The sequence below is a fragment of the Macrotis lagotis genome, chromosome X (genome assembly GCF_037893015.1).
Source record: "Macrotis lagotis isolate mMagLag1 chromosome X, bilby.v1.9.chrom.fasta, whole genome shotgun sequence".
Classification (NCBI taxonomy): domain Eukaryota; kingdom Metazoa; phylum Chordata; class Mammalia; order Peramelemorphia; family Peramelidae; genus Macrotis; species Macrotis lagotis.
Window position 1 is genome coordinate 144,939,580 of NC_133666.1, and position 19,402 is coordinate 144,958,981.

Consider the following 19,402-nt stretch of genomic DNA (forward strand, 5'->3'; position numbering starts at 1 on the left):
GGCCGGAGCAGCGCGGGGCCGGGGGGCCGGGGGGGCTGAGACACCCCCAACTGCCCCCTCCCCCCTCCCCTCCCCTTCCCTCCTTCCCTCCCTTCCTCCTACTCGAGGGGGGTTTTATTCAAATTTATTTAAATTTATTTCTTCTTAGGGGCGATTGCGGGGGAGGGGGGTGGGGGGGGCGCAGGGGCCGGGGTGGGCGGGGCCAGAGTCGCTTCCTTCACCCCCCCCTCCCCTCCCCCCTTCCCTGCCAGGGAGGGGGTCACAGGAGGGTGGAAGCGGCTCGGGGGAGGGGGGAAGGTTCCGGTGACCCCCCCCTCCCCTCCCCAGGAGCCAGCGGGGGGCAGGGCTCGGGCCCCGGGACGCGGGGAGGGGGGGGCCGGCGCGGCGGGGGCAGAGGGGAGAGCTAGAGCAGGCCAGAGCCGGGCCGAGGCCGGGGGGCCGCGGGGCCCGACACCCCGAGCCTGCGGGCTTGCACGGGGCTCCGGTGGAGACCTCGCCGCAGAGCCGGGGGAGGAGGGCCTCTGCTCCGCGGGCACCCCCGCCCGGGCACCCCGAGAGGCGCGTCTGCCACCCGGGCCCGCCGCCCCAGCCTCCGGCGGAGGCTGTGCCGCCGCGGGGGGCCGTGGACCCCGGACTCGCGAGCCCCCAGCGCCCTCCGCCCCCTGGCCCCCCTGCCGATGGCCGACGACCCACCGGGAGCTTCCGAGAAGGGAGAGATGGCTCCTGGGACACGTGTGAGGTGGGTTCGTGCCTCTTCTTCCTCCTGGGCTCCCCGCCGCCTACATCTGCTCGTCCTGGGCTGGGCTCCGGCGCTCCCGGACCCCTCCAGGCTCGCCCTGGGTCGTGGGGCCCTTGCCCATGCCCGGGACCCGAGTTTCTGGCTTCCTTTTATCCCAGCTCCCACTTCACCCCGTAGTCCTCCTTTGCCTTTTTACGCTCCTCTGGGGTGTATAGTCCCTTCGTGGGTCTTGGCTCCCCCTTGGGAATCCGCAGAATTCTCCCCACTCTCCTTTTCTCCTCTTTTATGAACTACGAGAGTTAGGGATTCTAGAGAATTAAGGAAACTTGGAAGCCGAGGGGAATTGAGAAGGGTGCTGGGGAGTGCCATCGAATGAAATCTCTGGACCAGGGGGGGCGGGGTGGAAAACTCCCTGCAATCAGAGATTTCTAGATGGGATCTTGGAGAAAAGGGAAATTCGAGGGCTTTCTACACAATTAGGAGCAGAAAAGAACTAAGGGATCTGGGACTTGATGGATAATGTGAGATCAGATTGAAATCTGAAATTTTTGAACATCTGAGTGATTGCCTAGTTAAACAGAAGAACCTGAAGGTAGAAGTATAGGTTTTGTGAAGGAGCCAGGTGCTTTAGAATGTGGGCAGAGGAGAGTTTACAGTATCAGGAGTTTCTTTTTTCAGTTTCTTTAGGGAGGTGGAAGTCCAAGACTGTCAAGGAAAAAAGAAAGAAGCAGGAATTTTGTGGGCAAAGGATACTATCACATGGGATGTGGGGGATATGTGGAAGGGGTGTGTGTTTGTGTGTGTGTGTGTGTGTGTGTGTGTGTGTGCTTCCTGGAGAGTTAGAGGCTTCTTGAAGCTGAAAATTTCAGTAGTCGAAAAGACGAGGGGGTATTTTCATCTCAAAGGCTTTTCAGTTGGGTCGAGGAGAGGTTGGTGGGCAAAAGCCAGTTTGTATATATGGTAGGGTTGGGGGGGGGGTGGGGGGAGTGTGAAACACAGCCTGGGGTCAGAGGGGACCTTGGAGGTATATCTGGGAATTTCAGGTTGGGGAGAACCTGGGGAGAGCTGCCTTTGGAGATCGAGGGGAAGACTCAGGAGCTTCCTGAGGTAACCTCCACCGGGAAGGGAGGCGCTGAGGAAGGTGAGGGTGGATCTGAGGGATCCATGGATCGATTGCAGACCTCTGAGGAGTAGAGGGAGATCGGGTGTGGACTGAATGGGTGGCCTTTGGCCTCCAGGAGGGAGGGAGGGGAGAGGAAGGATCTGGTTGAAGAACAGCCATGGGGGAAAGTCGATTAGGACTTCCAGATTCCATTTCACCCCCTGGAGAGGAGGAAAGAGCTGGATAGAGGTTGTGGAGGCAATGAAGGGAATAGAGAAAAGGGAGCTGCCCCGACTTTTCCTAACACTTTTCCTTCCTCATGCAGCCCTCGGCGTTGCTGACGCCCCCAATGTCGTCCAGCGGCCGGGGGCCGGGGGCCGGAGCGCGCAGACGCCGAACCCGCTGCCGGCGCTGCCGGGCCTGTGTGCGCACCGAGTGCGGGGACTGCCACTTCTGCCGGGACATGAAGAAATTTGGGGGTCCCGGGCGGATGAAGCAGTCCTGCCTGCTCCGCCAGTGTACTGCTGTGAGTCTTCCCTTTCTCCCTCCCGCAACCCATCAGTTGACTTGCTTGGGCTCCCTCAGTCCAGCAGGCCATTTCTAGGCCTTTGGTCCTCCCACTAGGCTGGCTTATGCCCTTACTGCTCTCAGGTTGGCTGGTGGAATATACCTTTTCCTCGACTGTCACAGAGGAAGCCTCGGTTTCCTTTTGGGGAATTTGCTGATGTTTTCTCTCCACAGAATAGGTCCTATGTAGCTGTTGCGCTTAAAACTCTGCTGAACCCTGGACTGTAGCCTAGGGTGTAGGAATAGTCTTTGTCACCAGAATGGCTTCCTCCCCAACAGGATTAAGAGGGGGATGTTACATGTGATGGATATACTTGAGAATCGTTCCAGGGACTGATACCCAGACACCAGACGTTTACAACTGTATCTACTCTTGTGACTTCTCTTCCCTCTTGATTCTCCTTCTCCTTTTTTGGTCTCTTCCTTGCCCATCTCTACTCTTCATTATTTTTCTGTTGTCCACTTCCTCCTGTCTCCCTCTTCCCTACCCTTTCTCCAGATTTCACCCTCAAACCAACTGGATGTCCTGGTTGCCCTTTCACCCTACTCCTCAGAAAAAGTTCAATCTCCATGCTGGGGCACTTATCTCAGAGATGACTTTTGAGTCTCTTCTTTTTTTTTTCTCCCACTCTTTCCCTTATTCTTTCTGGAAAATCTCAACACCAACAGACTCTCAGTTGTGGCTGCTTTCCTTCCCAAAGCCACAAAGTCATACTCTTATATCCTCCTTCTGCTCTTCTCTGTATCAACCAGCTAGCTCCTGCTGCCACCCTATCCAGAAACCTTTGGATCCCTCTGTTAGACTTAGCTGCTCTTTCGCTACATTCTTCAGAACCAGCCACAGTTTATGTTCCAATTCAGTTCAACAAACATTATTCACTAATTGACTACTTTATGCTTGAAGACTATCTTTCTCTCCATCTCAGAGTCATTCATAACTGTTTGATTAGCTACTAGTCCTTTCTTTTCCTGTGCCCTGTGAAGGGGGTTGTCTGACTTTTTTTTTCCTCTTGCCTGCAGCCCGTACTGCCCCACACAGCTGTGTGTTTGTTGTGTGGAGAGGCTGGAAAGGAGGACACAGTGGAGGGAGAAGAGGAGAAATTTGCTCTGAGCCTCATGGAGTGTACAATCTGCAATGAGATCGTACACCCAGGCTGTCTCAAGGTAAGGTTTGGGGACAGGGGAGAGTAGCTTGGACAAGAGCAGAGAGGAAGAACAGGGAAGGTATGAGAAGAGGCTGGGAAGCAGAACTGAGGGCCAACTGGAGGAGAACCTAGAGGAGGAGTAGAATGTTAACATGGGAAAGACTCGTGGGGCAGAATGTAACAAAGGGGATTTGCTTACAGATAAGGATAAAATACACAGAACTCCCTCTATCCTTTCTGTTTTTACTAGATGGGAAAGGCTGAGGGCGTCATCAATACTGAGATCCCAAACTGCTGGGAGTGTCCTCGATGTACCCAGGAAGGCAGGACCAGCAAGGTAGGGTGGGGATCTGAGGGCCAGTGGTGGGAGTGGGATGGGGTGGGGTAGAATAAAAAGTGACTTGGCTTCTGCACCAGCTGGATAGGAAACTGGAAGTTTGGGTGGGAAGAATTTTGGAAGAAATGGGAGAAGAGGTTGAATCTGCACCTCTTCTTCCCTACCCTAGGATTCTGGGGAGGGGCCTGGACGCAGAAGAGCTGACAATGGGGAGGAGGGGCCAGGACTGGGAAGCGGCTGGAAGCTAACCGAGGAGCTGCCACCACCCCTCCCCCGACGAAAAGGCCCCCTTCCTCCAGGAGCTCCCTCAGAGGATGGCCCTGGACCTCACAAACGGAAAGAGAGAGAGGTGGGGAATGAACCCCCCACATCTAGGAAGAAGGTAAAGGCTGGAGGGGGTGGGGAATCACGCCCTCTGAGGGCCAGGTAGAAGGGATTCTGGAGGATGTAGTCTTGATGACAAAAAGAGACGAAGGATTGGGAGTCAGCACTTTGTGGGCTCCCTGTGGGATTTCTGGGAGATGTAGTTCTTGAGCTGGAATGTTGTTTAAGGGGTGGGTGGGGAAATGGGGGAGGGTGGAGCATGCTCAGTGTGCCTTGTAGGAGTCTGGGAGGTATAGGTGAGGGAGGGGGCGGTAGGGGAACTCCAGGGAGAAGGGGAGTAATTTAGACAGAGTTGGAGAGGAGAAGAGAGCATGCTCAAGTTGGCTCCTAGGGAGGAGGAAAAAGGAGGGGCTGGAGAGGGCCTGAGTAGGAAGAAAGAAGAGCAGGAGCATGCTCAGTGGAAAGGAGACAGTATGATTGAAAGGTGAGCATGCTCAGAGTCTTGTCTGGGATGGGGGCTTCTGGGATTTGTAGTCCAAGGTAGGGGAAGAAACTTAAGTTTTTACAGAGAGTAAAGGACCTAACAGAGTTTCTTTTACTTTCTACACTACCATCATCCCACCCACCTGAACAGATAAAAGGAGGAAGAGAGAAGCACCTGAAAAAGGTGAGTGGAATGGATGATTACCCTTTCCCTTTGAGGCCTCATCCGATTGGAACTGGATGTCCTGTCCTATTCTGCCCCACCTTAGCCCTCCAGGTCCTCTGGATGTGAGCCAAGGTGTTATAGCCTTCCACCTTAGGGCAAGATCTTAAGATCTAAGAGCTTGGGTGGGAGGGAAATCATGGCTTTCACTTACCATGAAAATAAAAATCTTAGCTGCTTGTTTTTCAACTAGTTCCAAAGAGCTTGGAAAGGAGAGGGATGAGAGAGTACAATGGAACAAGGTTAAATGATCCTAAAGCTCAGATTCTTAGAGCTGAAAGGTTTGGCTAGGTCACAACACTGGTTTAAGTCAGACTAAGATGAGTTAAAATGAATAATGAATGTCTGAGAGCCCATTCTACCACTTTACTAGCAGAATAATCATGGGTATATCATTTAATCTGACTTGAACTTCAGTTTATACATATATATATATGTATGTAAACATATATACATATATATATGTGTGTGTATATATATATATATATAACATGGAGATAATAATACCTAATCTGCCTTAAGTCACAGAGTTGTCTTGAGGACCAAATGAGAGCTTGTACTTTGTAAACAAGTAGAGCCTAATTGTGTAATGGAAAGAAAAATGGGCTAGAAATTCGGGATCTGGATTTGAGTTTATAAACCATCCATTTTACTAACTGTATGATGGTAGGAAACTCATTCTACCTTTCTTAGACTTGATTTTGTAAATTGTAGTGGGAACAATAGTACTTCTACTTCCCACTTTATAGAGTTTTGGCAGTTTTGTAAAGTAATTCATTCTGTAAATGTGAGCTGTTATTAAGTGCTACATAAATGTAAGGGATTCTTCCTATGCTCATTCCGTACAGAGTTTAAATGACTGCCTAAAGTTGTATAGCTGCTTATCAACAGAACCAGAATGAGAACTTGCATCTCTTGTTCCTTCAGGGTTCTTTGTGGACTTTTCTATGTCATTTCTTGTATTTCCATGAAAATTTGAGGCTGCCTGATTCTTTTTCAACTCAACTCCCTTGAGATTTCACAAGAATTTTTTAGGCTAGCCATTGAACAAACATTTATCTGCTTTCTCTCCAGAAACCAAAGCCCCCGTCAGCATCTCCCGAGGGTCCTGCAGCCCCAGCCCCTTCCCCACAACGGGAAAAGCTGGAGCGTTTCAAGCGGATGTGCCAGTTGTTAGAGCGGGTGCCAGACACTTCATCATCTTCCTCAGACTCAGACTCAGATTCAGACTCATCAGCTACATCCCTCAGTGAGGATGAGGCTCCTGGGGAGGCCCGAAATGGACGCCGGCCCCCAAGAGGCAATTCTGGGGAGAAGGAGAATAGGGGTGGCCGTCGGGCCTGGCGGCCTGGGAGTGGGGGTCCTCTGCTGAGCTGGCCTTTGGGTCCTGCACCCCCACCCCGCCCCCCACAGCTTGAGAGACATGTGGTGAGGCCACCACCACGAAGCCCAGAGCCTGATACGTTGCCCTTGGTGGCAGGGCCTGACCACCCTCTACCCAGGGCTGCCTGGCTTCGAGTCTTCCAGCACCTCGGACCCAGAGAATTGTGCATCTGTATGAGGGTCTGCCGGACCTGGAGCCGATGGTGAGTGGTTCCTTGGATAGAGGGTATTGTGACTTGTTTTCTACCTATGGTCATCTAACAATAGGTTCTCCTTTCAGTGGGTCAACTCATTTCACCTTCCTCTATATTTCCTCCTTTGTCTGATAAGACTTGGGCAGGGGTGAAGGGGTAGGCAGTGGGGAAAGATCTGTAAAAATGGTTTTCTTGGTCTGCTAGATGGTGGAAACTTTACTCTTAAGTAAGTCATTAAGAATGAATTAAAGCGGGGCAGCTAGGTGGCATAAAGCACCAGCCTTGGAGTCAGGAGTACCTGGGTTCAAATCTGGTCTCAGACACTTAATAATTACCTAGCTGTGTGGCCTTGGGCAAGCCACTTAACCCCATTTGCCTTGCAAAAAAAAACAACCTAAAAGAATGAATTAAAGTGCTATGTTCAACACACTGTGCTAATTGATGGGTGTACAGAGAAAAGCAAAAGACAGTCCCTGTTCTTAAGGAACTTATAGTCTAATGGGGGATAAAATATGCAGCTATGAACAGGATATTGATAGGATAAATTAAAGATAATCAACAGAGGGAAGGGACTATCATGAAAAAGGGAGGTTTGGGACTTGAGCTGAAACTTGATAAAAACCAGGGAAGCTAGGGGAGGGAGGTGAGGAGAAAAATATTCAGGGCATGGGGGACAAGCAAGTGAAAATGTCTGAAGTCAAGAGATGGAGTATCTTGTTCAAGCAACCACAAGGAGCCCAAATAATACTAGAAAATAGTATTGATGAAAAGATGGGGGGGGGGCATAGGGTATAAAAATACTGAAAAGAAAGGAAGGGGCTTTTAAAAATCAAGCAGAGATTTTATTTGACCCTGGAAGCAATGGGGAGATTGATGGTGACTGTGTGTGTGTGTGTGTGTGTGTGTGTGTGTGTTTGTTGGGGTGGGGATGAGGCAGTGTTAGACAAGGAAAAGGGGCAAAAGATAGATAAACAGAATTTTCTCTAAAGACTGCTATATTTTTCTCTTTAAATGTGTAACTGAACTGCTATCTCTAGTTTAAATAGAGATGTGGTCAAGCTTGCATTGAATGAGAAGCAATAAATATTATCAAGTGCTTGCTATTTTTTAAGGGCTAGAAATACAAAGACTAAAAAATGACAGTCCCTGCTTTTCAAGGAGCTTATATTCTACAGAATGAAGTAGATGATATGTGGAAGGTTGATGATATGTAGAATAAATAGTATAATTCAAGGTAGAGTGTGTGAATTGGGGCACCAGAGAAAGCATTGCATTCTAGGAGGTAGAGAATGATTTAACTTGGAGGAAGGATTATGGAAGAAAGGAAAGATGGGCTCTGTGTTGAACTTTGAAGGAAGATAAGGATTCTGAAGGACATAGAGGGCATTGGAGTGGGGAAGGTCTGTTTGAATGAAACTTGGAAATGGCAGATTAAGTTCAAGAAACTCAATTCTAGTTTGGGTCATAGTATATATGAAGAGGAATAATTTGAAATAAATCTGGAAAGATAGGTGAGAACCAGATTACATAAGGTCCTAAATGCCAAGATGAGGAAGGAGTCTGCCTCCCAAAGGCAAGAAGGATCCACTGAATTTATTTTACTTTTTTATTTTTAGTAACAACATGGTCAGATCTGTGTTAAGGAGATTATTTTAGCAACTGTGTGAAGGATGGTTTGGGAGAAGGGAGAGAGTGGAAATAGAAATAAATGTAGAGCTATTACAGTAGTCCAAACAAAGGTTATGAAGGGGCAGCTAGGTGGTGTGGATAAAGCACCGGCCCTGGAGTCAGGAGTACCTGGGTTCAAATCCGGTCTCAGACACTTAATAATTACTTAGCTGTGTGGCCTTGGGCAAGCCACTTAACCCCGTTTGCCTTGCAAAAAAAAAAAAAGGTTATGAGGACCTGAACTGGGATCATATGTGAATGGAGAGGGAAAGAGCATTTTGTGAAGAATATTGTGGAGTAAGAGTTAGTTAAACCTGACATCTGAATATGTGTGGAGGAAGGGGTAGAGGAAATAATCAAAGATAATTCTTTAGTGTTTCAAATCTGAGTGATTTGGAGGATAGTGAAGCCAGCAACAGAAAAAAGAAAAGTTGGGATTAAGAGTGGCAGAGACATGATTTCAGTCTAAGACAAGTTGAGTTTTAGATATCTGTAGGACAGAGATATCAAACATGAGCCTGGCTGCCACATTGTGACCTACAATATTCCTGAGAGCAGTTAAAATCATATTAAAATATAATTGGGATATATTTAACAAAATAAATAAAAATATAATATAACATAGATAATGTTAAACATGTGATTTTCTAAGTTAATTTGCAACTCATAGAGGGGACTTATAGGGTTTAGGGACCTCCATTTCTATTTGAGTGTCATATCACTGCTTTAGAATTACAGGAATGGATGATCATTGGGCCATTGGAAATGTGAGGACTAGATTTTAGGTGAGAATTTAGGAATAGGCCTATAGATTTGGGAGTCATCTTCATAGCTTGGAGATGGCAACAGATAAGATTACTAAGGAAAAATATATAAAGAAAGAAAATATAAGCACTAGGACAGAGCCTGAGGAGGGGGCAATGGAAGAGGAGGACCCATATTTAGGGGACAGGAGGTAGTTCCTAAATAAGGAAAGGAGACTGAGAAGGAGCAGTCAGATAGGTAGGAGGAAACCCTAGAGAGGATGTCAAAAAGTCCACTGGCTTGAACAACCAAGAAGTTATTGATGACCTTTGAGAAGAGTAGTTTCAGTACAATGGTGAGATCAGAATCCATGTTACAGGGACTTGAGAAGTGAATGAATATTTGTTGACAACTAGAGGCAGGAAGATTTAAGAGCTGAGCTACTAGTAAGGTGATAGTCAATAAACATTTATGAAACACCAAGCTCTTTGCCTTTTAAACACTGCCAGGGGACCTGAGCATGCTTGTAGGCACTGGGGACTGAACTCAGAGAAACTGAAAAAAAGAAATGGCTGATGTGGGGAAAACTCTTGAAGGTGATTAGAGCAAGGGCTCATGGTGGAGGGGTTATCTTTGGTTAGGAGAAAGGCCTTTGAGACTGGAACAAAGGATTGGGTAAAGAGTCAGTTTTGAAGTTTGGAGGAAGTAAAATGAGACTTTTCATGATAGATAAGCTTGATCTTCTCTGGGAAGCATAAAGCAAAGTTATCTGCTTCTAGAGATGGGTGTAAAGATGGAGCTAGAGACTTGAGGAGAAAGAAGTTTTGCAGTAGCTATTCTAAGAAGTGTGATAGAGTCATTCAGAGATGAACAAAAAGATTGTCATGCTATCATGAGCACTCATTTGAAGTTGACTAACATGATTTTGAAGGGAACTCAGTTAGCATAGCTTTATAAGTTCCTCCACCAGCTTTGGAATAGAAAAGAAGGTAGATAGTGAAGGGGAACCAAAGTTCACAGATTGTGAATACCACAAAGACAAGAAGGAAAGGAATTCAACGATGAAGGACTATATATTTTTGAAATTGATAACCAAAGATTCTGAGTGGAGTGAGGTCAGAACAGAGATGAAGGTACAGAAAATGAGGTGATTAGATGTCACCACCAAGATAAAGAATAGGTTTAAGAGGTTCAGTAGGAAATATGAAAGGACAGGAGACTGATCAGAATGGGGGTGGTGGGAGAGAGAATTTCAGATATTTTAAATAGAACAATCTTGAGTGATGTTTGGTTTAAATTATGACTACTGTTGTGGCTGAGATAGAGAATGGAGTTGTAGGAATTGAGAACTTTGATAAACTAGGGGGTAAGGATGTTCACAGCATCATCAATATAAATGTCTCCAGGGACAAGGAAGAGTAATTATGGATAGGGGATAGACACTTTGATCTCCACTAAGCTCATTGAGAAAGGAGGGAGAATGATTTGGAGGTTAGTAGGGATAGGAAAAAGGACCTAGGCAAGTGCTAGAGATGGATAATGTGAAGGACTTATTAGGTATACTCTATAGTTGAGGTAGAAGAAGTTGCAGGCCTCAGGACTGAGGAAGACCTGGACTTCTAACCTACCTCCTATCTCATACTAGTTGTGTGACCCTAGGTCAACCTTTTAGAACTCCAGGGAGCTCTCTGAGGCCATCATTGGTCTCTGGGTAGAAAAAATAATTAGAGGAAAATATTCAGTACTCTACACCAATAAAAACACAGCTCCAGGGAAAAAATGTGCAAGGTCCTTCAGCTTTGCCTATGTATTAATACATAGCTCTCTCTTATGTATTAAGGATACAAAAAGGAATAAGATGTGGCCCTTCCCTCTAGGAGTTTATAATCTACCTGGGAAGATAAAATATAGGCACAAATGATTACAAGAGTTACCAAAGAAGATTAAGATATCCCCAAAATAAGAAATCACTTAAGTCTGAGCTCTGCTACTTCATGAATTAATACATTCTTAGCAGTGTGACCATAGGTAGGTTATTCCCTGGGCCTCAGTTACCTGCTCAGTTGGGGGTTGGACTAAATGTTCCATGACTTCTAAGGTCCCTTCCAGTTCTATGATTCTGTTAGGTTGGCTTGGGAGTTCAGGGCAGATTTCATGAGGAAGGGGTACTGGCATATAAGAGTGAATGGATGGGGCGGCTAGGTGGCATAGTGGATAAAGCACCGGCCCTGAAGAGGAGTACCTGGGTTCAAATCTGGTCTCAGATACTTAATAATTACCTAGCTGTGTGGCCTTGGGCAAGCCACTTAACCCCGTTTGCCTTGCAAAAACCTTTTTAAAAAGTGAATGGAAAGAAGTAATACAAAGTAAGGCTAGAAAGGGCCAAGATTGTGGAGGACATAAAATACTAGCCCAAAGAATTTGGATTTTTGTTTTTAGTAGGTAAAGCAACCTGAAATTTTTGAGTTAAAAAGTGACATAAATTAATTGAATTAATCTGAATAAATTGACTGAAGGAGAGACTAAAGGCTATTGTAATAGTTCAGGAAAGAGACAATGAGACCTTGAGATAATAAAATAGTATTGAAAGTTAAAAGGAAGATGAGTATATGAGATTATATTATAGGAGAATTGATGGGACTTTGCAGATAGTTGAATGCTGGGGGAGAGGAGAAGCTAAAAGATGACTTTTGAGGTTGGAATTTGGAGAAATGGGATAAATGATGATGCCAAGAACAGAAATGGAGAAGTCAGCAAAGTGATTTGGTGGCAAGATAGTGCATTTGACTTGCTAAGTTTGAGGTGTCTGGGGGTCATCTAGGGAGAGAGGTCTATCATATATTTGGGCATCTTGTATAACTAAGAACTGAAGATAACAGATTTAGGAGTCAGGACAACCTCAAAAGTTATTGGATTGAAAGAGAGAAGGATGGGGCAGGACAGAGGTTGGCAAGATTGTGGGGTTGGATGATCCTCTTATGCTCAGGTCCAGGTGGACACATGGGTTGACTGCTGCTACTAGCCCCAAAGTCAGGCAGAGAAGTTGCTGAAGAGCCTTTTTCCCATAACTCTTCTCTCCCTCTTCATAATAATCATTTGTCCACATGGAGGAAAGAGGGGTAAGGGGTAAAAGGGAAGAAAGAACAGTGACACAGTGGCAGGAGACCTGGGAGCCAGGACATGTATCAAGAGTCCAGGCCCAAGGCAGGGCCTTGATGGAGCAGTGAGTGAATCTTCTGAAACACTGAGCCTTGTTGTGGCTTTTGATCTTCTTCCCCTTGTGGCTCCCAGGTGCTATGACAAGCGTCTGTGGCCCCGAATGGACCTGAGCCGAAGGAAATCACTAACCCCACCAATGCTGAGTGGTGTGGTTAGGAGGCAACCTCGGGCCCTGGATCTCAGCTGGACAGGTGTTTCCAAGAAGCAGCTCATGTGGCTCCTGAACAGGCTTCAAGGTATGATGATGGAGGCAGTCACGACAGAGGGCTGTTCCGGGGGGGGGGGGGGGGGTTGTCTCCCTGGGGATGAGTTTGAATTTATGCCCTGTCCCTCAGGCTTGCAGGAGCTGGTGCTGTCGGGCTGCTCTTGGCTCTCAGTTTCAGCATTGGGCTCAGCGCCATTGCCTGCATTGCGGCTTTTGGACCTCCGCTGGATTGAGGATGTCAAGGACTCCCAGCTCAGGGAGCTACTGTTGCCTCCACCAGACACCAAACCAGGTGCTGCCTAGTTTTCAGGTTCTTTCAATGTGTGAAATCTCTCCCATTCCTATCTGCATCCTATTCATTCATTTATTCTTCAAACATCAGTTGAGAACCTACTGGGTGCAAGACTCCATAGCCTTTGCAAAGACAAATAAGAACAGTCCTTTCTGTGATGGTGATCATTTATGAAGCTGAGAAATGAGATTCTGACATGTATTACTAACACTAGGTGGGACATAATCAATGCCATAAGAGATCACAGAATCAAAGAAAGGCAGGCTGCTTCTGACTTAACTGGTAGGCCAAGGTTTGTGAAGTAGGTGAGAATTAAGTTGGGATTTGTAAGATGGGTTGGCTTTCAATAGATAGTCACTAGGTAATAAGAATGAGGAATCACAGGTAGCATTACAGAATCATAATCCATCACTAGAATTCTAAAGCGAAGGAAAGCTGTGGACAAGGGAAGTTAAATGTGAGCTTAAGGTCACAGAATAATCAATATCAGAACTAGTTTCAGACACTCATATTCTGTCTTCAAAACTGATACATTTTCCTTCATTCCACTCATAGTTGAGACAGAAGGCATGGCATGAGTAAAGGGTGAAAAGTATTTCAGAATTGGGAGTAGTTCCATGTGATCAGAAGTACCCTAATTCTGTGTGACATTTTAGCTTTTGTAGACACTTTCATCTGCATGATATTTCATCTGAGTTTCAAATGAGCTCCATAAAGAAGATAGGGCAAGGGCCGCTAGGTGGTGTAGTGGATAAAGCACCGGCCTTGGAGTCAGGAGTACCTGGGTTGAAATCCGACCTCAGACACTTAATAATTACTTAGCTGTGTGGCCTTGGGCAAGCCACTTAACATTGCCTTGAAAAATGTTTTAAAAAAAAAAAAAGAAGAAGAAGATAGGGCAGGCATTTTCATAGAAGGAAAACATTCTGGAGTTAACTAGAATCACAGAAGTCATTTCTGGGAATTCATACATGAAAAGGAAACCCTTTGTAACAGTTAGTCAGTTTCCTCTAAAAACCCTCCAATAATGGAAAACTTAATATTTCTACCTGTTGCCCATTTCACTTTTTTTTTAGGTTTTTTGTTGGGTTTTTTTTTTTTTGCAAGGCAAATGGGGTTAAGTGGCTTGCCCAAGGCCACACAGCTAGGTAATTATTAAATGTCTGAGACCGGATTTGAACCCAGGTACTCCTGACTCCAAGGCTGGTGCTTTATCCACTACGCCACCTAGCCGTCCCCCATTTCACTTTTTGACAGCTTATAATTGTTAGGGACTTTACTTTATGTCAAACAGTATGGGGGTCACCTATTTTTGTTGTTGTTCACTTCAGTTGAGTCTGGTTTTTTTTGTGACCCCACTTTGGGTTTCCTTAGCAAAGATACTGGTGTGGGTTGCCATTTCTTTCTCCAGCTCTTTTTACAGGTGAGGAAACTGAGGCAAACGGGGTGCCCAGGTCACACAGCTAGGAAATATCTGAAGTCATATTGAAACTCAGGAAGGTGAACTCAGGTCTTCCTGAATCAAATGTACGACCTAACTGCAAACAAAAATAGCAACAAGTATCACTCGTTAAGAACAAATAAAACAAGATTAATCCCTCTTCCATGTGACAGTCTTTCAAAAACTTGAAGACTCATGCCTTGCCCCCCCAAAAAAAAACAACCAAAAAAAAAGTGGACTAAAGAGGGAAAGACAATGGGATTAAATGACTTGCCCTAGGTCACACAGTTAAATAAGTATTAGGTGTCCAAGACCGCATTTGAACTCAGGTCCACCTGACTCCAGGACTGGTGCTCTATCCACTGCGTCACCTAGCTACCTCTAGTCTAAGCTTTTCTAAGTAACTTGTTGATATTAATTGCTAGAATGTAGCATCTGGAACTGAACACAATATTAATCTAAATGTCATCAGACCATCCTAATGCAGCCTAAAATTGCACTAGTGTTTTTTATTAAGCTCTTACCCAAGCACTCTGCTAGAAGCTGAGGAAATGTACAAAAAAGATATGGGTGCCCTCAAGGAGCTTTCCTTCATCCTGCTATGTTGTCTGCTTAAACCTGAGTTGCTAGTCTTCCCTTAACACATCTTTGGTGTGAGGACTTGCCAAGCCCCTTTCAGGGCTGCTTCTCTACCTTTGGTGTTCACCCATCACCCAACTCTCACCTGTGTCTCCTAGAAGCTGTAGCATGAACAGCAACCACACCCTGGGAAAACCAGGTTGAAACCTTAAACCTATTGGTGAGTTAGGAGGGTGTTTGCTCCAAGCATATGAAGACTTCCCCAGTGGAGTGGGCTAGATGAGAACAGTTTGTTCCAGTGGCCCTGACTATGGCTGAAGCAGGCACCATGGGAGTTTAGAAGTTGATCAGGTATTGAAAATCTAGGTTGCCCCCTACATGAGGGATCATTGCCATTTGTCTTGACTTTTGCCACTGGGCTTTGATTACTCCAGAAGACTGCGGCTGACAACTTTGTACAGCTCTGCCTTACTCAAATCCAGCTCCCAGGCCAGTCAGAACGTCGTCCCATGATGTCATTGGTGAGCTCTTAGTTCACTAAAACTCCACATAAACTAAATCTGTGATCTGTTTGTATCTTTTCCAAATATATTAATGCAGTTAATGTTTTGAACTAAGTAATTTTATGTTTCCCCTTGACCCTTTAAAAAAGTGATTGATATGTTACTGTATCACTACTCTGTCCATCCTTGAAAATCACCCCTATAACAAAAGGGGGAGGGAAGAAAAGAATCAAGACAGTACATCTGAGGGTATATACAGTGTTCTATACCCTCAGCTCCCCACCTCTGCCAAAGGTTCATTCTCATATCTCTTCTTTGGGGTCAGGCTTGGTCATTGTAATTTCACAACATTTAGTTTTGACTATGTTGCTCTTTACACTATTTTCAGCTTTTGTATTTATTTTCCTGGTTCCATTTTTTTCACTTTGTATCAGTTCATATAAGTCTTCCCATACTTTTTTATGTACATCATTTCTTAAGTTATGTATAATATGCCACATGTTTGTTTTAGGTTTTTGCAAGGCAAATGAGGTTAAGTGGCTTGCCCAAGGACACACAGCTAGGTAATTATTAAGTGCTTGAGACCGGATTTGAACCCAGGTACTCCCGACTCCAGGGCTGGTGCTCTATCCACTAGCCACCCCATGCCACATATTTCTGCATCACAATTTGTTTTAGCTATATATGGACATCTATTTTGTTTCCTTTTCTTTGCTACCTCAAAAAGTGCTAATAGTATATTAGTTTAATATATTTAGGGCCTTCTCATCTTTAACCTCCTTGGGATATGTGTCTCAAATTACTCTTTGGATAAAGAGTTTAGATATTTTAATCCTTTTAACATAATTCTAAATTGTTTTCCAGAATGGTTAGACTAATTCAGAACTTCACCAACAGTTAGTTGGCATAGTGGATAGAACCAGCCCTGAAGTCAGGAGGACCTGAGTTCAAATCCTATCTCAGAATACTTAATAATTGTCTAGCTGTGTGATTTTGGGCAAGACACTGAACCCTTTGCCTTGCAAAAAAAAAAAAAACCCCAAAAAGTGTGCCTATATTTCAAAAACCATTCCAACATTGACGATCCTCATTTTTTTCTGACTATTCCCATCTTTTCCCAGTTTGTTCAATGTAAGGCAAAATTCCACTTGTTTTGATTACTACTTATCTTATTATTCATGATTTAGAATAATCTTTCACATGATTGCTCATAGTTTTGCAATTCTCTTTTACAAGTGAACTAATCTGTTTAAATCATTTGATCACTTGTCATTTGGGGAATGGCTTTTATTCTTAAGTGTTTACATTAGTTTTATATAGATCTTAGATATCTGAATCTTCCTAGTGAAATGATAGCAAAAATCTTACTGAGGAATGATGTATCTTATTTAGTAGAATTGATATTTGAGGAGTATTCATTCCTTCTATGTCTTCATGCAAGGCATTGATAAAAATATTGAGCAGAATAGAATAGATCCATTTGGCATTCCATTAGTGTCTTTTTTCTAATTTGACAATCCACTAAGTGAACCCAATCCACATATTAGGTCTGATTCTGAATACTAGCTGTATCATTATGTAATTACATATCTCTTGAGAGATTTTTTCAGTTGTTTGGATGAAATCTATGTATACTACAGCTATATTGTTCTACCATTCTAGTGAGTATGTCAAAAAAATGAACTTTTAGTTTGGCAAGACTTCTATTTTCTGTGTCTTAAAAATGTTATTGATGTCTTTTTTTTTATACTACCAAAATTTCTTGATCTCTATTCTTTGCCCCTAAATAGATCTCTCTCTTATAATAAAGGAAAACAGGCAAAACCAAGGGACAAAGGGACCAAAGCATGACTTGTTTTGATAGAAATGTTTACCATGATTGCTACTTTCTTTCCTAAGGCCTCTTTATTAAATGAGTTCTAGAGTTTTGTAGGAATTGAAGTCAAGTTCACTCAAAATTATTTGTAAGAACCTGTCTTCTCATTTTTGAAAATGGGCTCTTGCTTGCCTATCTTTAGTTTTTTGCATCTCTTACCTACCAGTTTTTGAAGATCACCAGAAGCAACTCAACAGTAATGTCATCTTGTTCTTTAGTTCCCTGGAATTTAATGTATCTAGGCCTGATAATGACTCTCAAGTCACTGAGAGTAACTAAATGCCCTTTTCCTACCTCCTTCCTTATCTTGAAGTTTACTTCCCTGGTAACCACTTTTGTCACCTTTTTCTTGGTGTGAAGATCATTATCCTTGGTAGAGAAAAGCCAAAGCACAATAGGAATTGAGTAGTTCTGCTTGTTATTGTTTATCTGTTATATCCCGTAAGCAATAATTCTGTCCCTTTTAAAAAATTTTCTTCCTCTTGCCCCCAATATAACTGTAACCCAGTTAAGTTTAAGAAAACTGAGGGTAAGGGGCGGCTAGGTGGCATAGTAGGGGCGGCTAGGTGGCATAGTGGATAAAGCACCGGCCCTGGAGTCGGGAGTACCTGGGTTCAAATCCGGTCTCAGACACTTAATAATTACCTAGCTGTGTGGCCTTGGGCAAGCCACTTAACCCTGTTTGCCTTGCAAAAACCTAAAAAACCCCAAAAACCTGAGGGTCATAGAGGTAAAGGTGTTTAATCAAGGGCATAGGCTATTCAGAACTGGGACCAGAGTTTAGCTCTCTTCATAATTCATTAAGTCTTCTCAATCTCCAGTTGTGACTGCTGACAGTGTCCTTGTCCTCAGGTAGCTTTCAATGCAGTTGAATGGAAATTTTGCACTTGAAACGTTAGCAAATAATACAATATATTATTACTTCAGGGCTATAAAAGTGACATGGAAAATGTGCTAAAAAGTGTGAAAAGAAAGAGATCACTTTGGGCTAAGCAGGATTTGAAGAATAGCTAATAATAATAATAATTATTATTATTATTACTATTATCCCTCCTCTCTGTGTAGGCCTTCAGATTTTTCATATCCATTTCCAGTTTGTACCTCCTAATACCTTCCTGAGTAGGCAGACCAAGTTATTTCTTATAAGACATTGATAGAACTAAAGTCAAAACTTGGCTTTTATTTTCTCATTCCATCAATTCTGTTAGAATTTATCTGAGTAGAGAGGATACCATGGGTTATTATGTAGGATAGGGGAAGAGTGTGAAAAAGGTATGGCTGTTCCTTTCAGGAATTCACATCTTCTTAATCTGTCCCTCCTAAACTCTTTTATCACCCATTCTTAACTGTGTGTATGTTAGAGTGGGAAATGTAGGTGCTGGGTTCTGGTTAGTACCCAGAACAGCGGAAAGAGTAAGGATTCATCTAAGGCCTGACTCCTTCTCCTGTACCTCTAGGCCAAACGGAGAGCAGGGGACGGCTTCAGGGAGTGGCTGAGCTGCGCCTGGCTGGCCTGGAGCTGACAGATGCCTCCCTTCGCCTTCTCCTACGCCATGCTCCCCAGCTCAGTGCCCTTGATCTCAGCCACTGCGCACATGTTGGGGATCCCAGTGTCCACCTCCTCACAGCCCCCACCTCCCCACTCCGAGAGACCCTTGTTCACCTCAACCTAGCGGGTAAGCAACCCTCCCCCCTTTCTGTGATACTTGGAGCTCCTCAGCCCTCATGAGTAGCTTTGCCCCCTCCCCAGAGTGAACCCCATGTCAGCCGCTGCCACCCTCAGGTTGCCATCGCCTCACGGATCACTGCCTCCCGCTTTTCCGACGATGCCCCAGACTTCGACGCCTGGACCTTCGCTCCTGTCGCCAACTCTCGCCTGAAGCCTGTGCCAGGCTGGCAGCTGCAGGTCCCCCTGGTCCCTTCCGATGCCCTGAGGAGAAGCTGCTGCTTAAGGACAGCTAGTGGGGTGCCCCCCAACTTCCCCCAGGACTTGCAAGCCCTTCTCTTGGGGCCCCTTTTCCCATCTCTCCAAACCATCACCCAGGGGCTGGGTCTCTCTACCTTCTGACTTGATTCTCCCACATAGAGACTCAAGAACAACCCCCAACCCCCTGCACTGATATATCCCTGGGGGTTCATGTCTTCCCTTCCCATGCCCCTGCCTACTTCATTGTCCTGGGGGGAAGTGGGGCAGAGGTACTGACTTAGGGGAGGGACTGGGGGGCTTGAAAGGAGGGGGGAAGTTTAGGGGGGCAGCATTTTGGTGGAGGGGATTGGTAACGTGGCTGGGGAAGGTTCTGGTGGTGGGGCAATCTGCACATTGCTAATGGGGATCCAGGGGGATGGGGAAGGCGATGGGGGGAGGGGCGGTAAGCAGA

At 45.1% G+C, this 19,402-nt stretch overlaps 1 protein-coding gene across 4 annotated transcripts; it reads left to right on the plus strand.

Annotated features, from left to right (window-relative positions):
- The first annotated feature begins 371 nt into the window (after nucleotides 1-371).
- FBXL19 (F-box and leucine rich repeat protein 19) lies at nucleotides 372-19,248 on the plus strand. 4 transcript variants are annotated; one of them, XM_074207039.1, is made up of 13 exons: nucleotides 591-739; nucleotides 1,783-1,846; nucleotides 2,167-2,367; nucleotides 3,429-3,572; nucleotides 3,804-3,890; nucleotides 4,060-4,272; nucleotides 4,849-4,881; nucleotides 5,995-6,220; nucleotides 6,401-6,506; nucleotides 12,201-12,364; nucleotides 12,464-12,625; nucleotides 18,482-18,700; nucleotides 18,808-19,248. In XM_074207039.1, the coding sequence occupies exons 1-13, from the start codon at nucleotides 678-680 to the stop codon at nucleotides 18,984-18,986; spliced, it is 1,860 nt and encodes a 619-aa protein (XP_074063140.1). In that variant the 5' UTR covers nucleotides 591-677; the 3' UTR covers nucleotides 18,987-19,248. The 4 variants fall into 4 exon arrangements, with proteins under 4 accessions (XP_074063141.1, XP_074063140.1, XP_074063139.1 ...); XM_074207038.1 differs by having other exon boundaries at nucleotides 5,995-6,506; nucleotides 18,808-19,247; XM_074207040.1 differs by lacking the exon at nucleotides 1,783-1,846 and having other exon boundaries at nucleotides 372-739; nucleotides 5,995-6,506; nucleotides 18,808-19,247.
- The last annotated feature ends 154 nt before the right edge of the window (nucleotides 19,249-19,402 follow it).

Excerpts from the sequence above, each read along its gene's own strand:
- FBXL19 (XM_074207038.1), top strand. The coding sequence starts at position 678 with ATGGCCGACGACCCACCGGGAGCTTCCGAGAAGGGAGAGATGGCTCCT. Across the intron at positions 740-1,782 it reads GCTCCTGGGACACGTGTGAG|GTTGGGGAGAACCTGGGGAG; the intron begins GTGGGTTCGTGC and ends TGGGAATTTCAG. Across the intron at positions 6,507-12,200 it reads TGCCGGACCTGGAGCCGATG|GTGCTATGACAAGCGTCTGT; the intron begins GTGAGTGGTTCC and ends TGTGGCTCCCAG.